Genomic DNA, 2,417 nt, shown 5'->3' with positions numbered 1-2,417 from the left:
TATGTTTGAGGTGACTTCTGGCAAAGTGCTAGGGTTCATAGTAGGACCTAAGGGAATAGAGATCGATCCAGACAAGGTTAAGGCAATCCAAGAAATTGAGCCGCCCAAGACAGATAAACAAGTGAGAAGCTTTCTAGGAAAGGTTCAGTATATCAGCAGGTTCATATCGAAGTTTTCTATAGTATGTGATCTAATCTTCAAGCTTTAAGGAAAGATCAACTAGTAAAGTGGCATGATCACTGCCAAACAGCTTTCGACAAAATCAAAGAATATTTGTCAAGTCCTCTGGTTTTATGCCCACTAAAGCCAGGGAAACCCTTAATTTTGTACTTGATAGTGGAAGATGCTGAAATTGGAGTCATTTTAGCACAAGCTGATGCAGTCGATGTTAAGAAGGCAGTGTGTTATTTGAGCAAAAAGCTTCTTCCAAATGAACAAAAGTATAACTTAATTGAAAGAACTTGCTTAACAATGGTATGGGGTACTAGAAAACTTCGACACTACATTCAGTCTTATAAGGTGATAGCAATGTCAAGAATGGATCTGGTCATATATTTGTATGGGACACTAGCACTAGTGGGGAAACTAGCAAGATGGCTGATCCTATTGTCAGAATTTGATATTAAATATTCTACGGATAAAATCGTCAAAGGACGAGCAGTTGTAGACTTTTTAGCAGCACATCCAATGGCAGACAGTAAGGGGTGGGAGATTGACTTTCCAGATGAACATTTGAACTTTATAGAGAAGAAAAGATGAAGCTCTACTTTGATGGTTCAACTCATAGTAAGGGAGCTGGAGTAGGCGTTTTGCTAGAATCTCCACAAGGAGAAGTTATCCCAATGTTGAAAAGAGTATAATTTGCAGTAACGAATAACATGGCAGAATATGAAGCCTACTTATTTTGGTTAGAAGCTTTGATTGAAGTTAAAGCTGAAGAAGTTGAGGTTATTAGTAATTCTAAACTGGTCATAAAGCACGCTAACAGTAATTGGGAAGTTAAGGAAGACAGGCTAAAACCTTATATTGACTACTTGCATATTATTATTCAGAACTTCAAAGGGGTGCCTTTCTTAAACACAAGCAGAGTAAGCAACCGAGTATCAGATGCCTTGGTTAATTTAGCATTAGCTTGGGAAGAGATTTCGATTGTGCCTAAGAAGTTGTTTATGATGTCTTCGCGTAGCATCCCATGTTATGAAGGCAAAAGGATTATGGATATTAAGGAAGAGGAACAGCCATGGTTTTATGATGTCCTGCAGTGGATGACTAAAAGGGTATATCCAGATTCAGCTATAGAGACGACAAAAGAGTTATACAACATTTGGCATTACAATTTGCAGTTTTAGATGGCCAGTTGTACAAAAGAATGTCAGATGGGGTATTGTTAAGGTGTGTATCAAGGAAAGAAGTTGAAGGGATTATGGAACAGATCTATGCAGGGGTTTCCGGCACCCACATGAATGGGAAAGCGCTAGTTAAGAAAATTCTCAGACACGGATTCTTTTGGTCGACAATGGAACAAAATTGTATTTCTTGCGTGAAAAGATGCGTCGAATGTCAAATTCATGAAGACTTGAGTCACATTCTGCCTTTAAAACTACATCCTTCTATTTCGCCATGGCCATTTGTAGGTTAGGGAATAGATATCATTGGTAAGATTTCACCGCCTGCATCTAACGGACATGAATTTATAGTGGTTATAGTGGAATATTTCTTGAGATGGGTCGAAGTAGAATCTTCCAAAAACATCAGTGCCAAGCAAATGGCCAAATTCATTGAAAAGAAGCTGATCCGTAGATATGGAATCCCCCATCATATAATGATAGATAATGGAGTTCAGTTTGAAGTAGAAGTAAAGACTTTATTAAAGAAATTTGGAATTAAACACCGTAAATCCTCACCTTACAAACCACAAGCTAAAGGGGGCAGTGGAAGTCGCAAACAAAAACATCAAGAAGATATTGAGAAAAATGGCAGAAAAGCATCGTGATTGGAAAGTAAGTTTTAGTATGCTCTGTGGGGTTGTCCCATTCATAAATTTGGCTGTGGTCTGGTAACCCCACAGAGCTACAGTATCTCAGTATTCTCTGAAGAAATTTTATGTATAGCTTGAAACGTCTATAGCAAAGCCCTACTAATAAATTCACCTTTTGTGTTCTTATTAACTTTAAAGCGTGTTGTGCTAAGTTTATGTTGATATGCAAATGTTGTGGCTTTACTTTTGATGTAATAGAATGGTAGCAACTATATCAAGCATTTTCAAGCAAAAAGACATTTCATTTATAATAAGTGCATACATTCATATATTTGCACTATCAATAATTGTCTAGTACATTTCATTAAAAAACAGGATAGAAGCATCTACACGTCGAGCCCTAACAGAAATCTAGTTTTCAACAGATCAACTGACTCTA

The 2,417-nt window shown here is 37.3% G+C and overlaps 1 protein-coding gene across 1 annotated transcript; it reads left to right on the top strand.

The window, feature by feature from the left end:
- The first annotated feature begins 878 nt into the window (after window positions 1–878).
- On the top strand, window positions 879–1,993 carry LOC149496280 (uncharacterized). The gene is made up of 2 exons (XM_089721316.1): window positions 879–1,277; window positions 1,640–1,993. The coding sequence occupies exons 1-2, from the start codon at window positions 879–881 to the stop codon at window positions 1,991–1,993; spliced, it is 753 nt and encodes a 250-aa protein (XP_089577442.1).
- The last annotated feature ends 424 nt before the right edge of the window (window positions 1,994–2,417 follow it).

Source organism: Jatropha curcas, chromosome 5 (assembly GCF_041381405.1).
Source record: "Jatropha curcas cultivar XTBG-Jc1 chromosome 5, XTBG_Jcur_1.0, whole genome shotgun sequence".
Classification (NCBI taxonomy): Eukaryota; Viridiplantae; Streptophyta; class Magnoliopsida; order Malpighiales; family Euphorbiaceae; genus Jatropha; species Jatropha curcas.
This window is presented reverse-complemented; position numbering and strand designations above follow the sequence as displayed.

Excerpts from the sequence above, each read along its gene's own strand:
- LOC149496280 (XM_089721316.1), top strand. The coding sequence starts at position 879 with ATGGCAGAATATGAAGCCTACTTATTTTGGTTAGAAGCTTTGATTGAA. Across the intron at positions 1,278-1,639 it reads TGCAGTGGATGACTAAAAGG|GGAATAGATATCATTGGTAA; the intron begins GTATATCCAGAT and ends TTTGTAGGTTAG.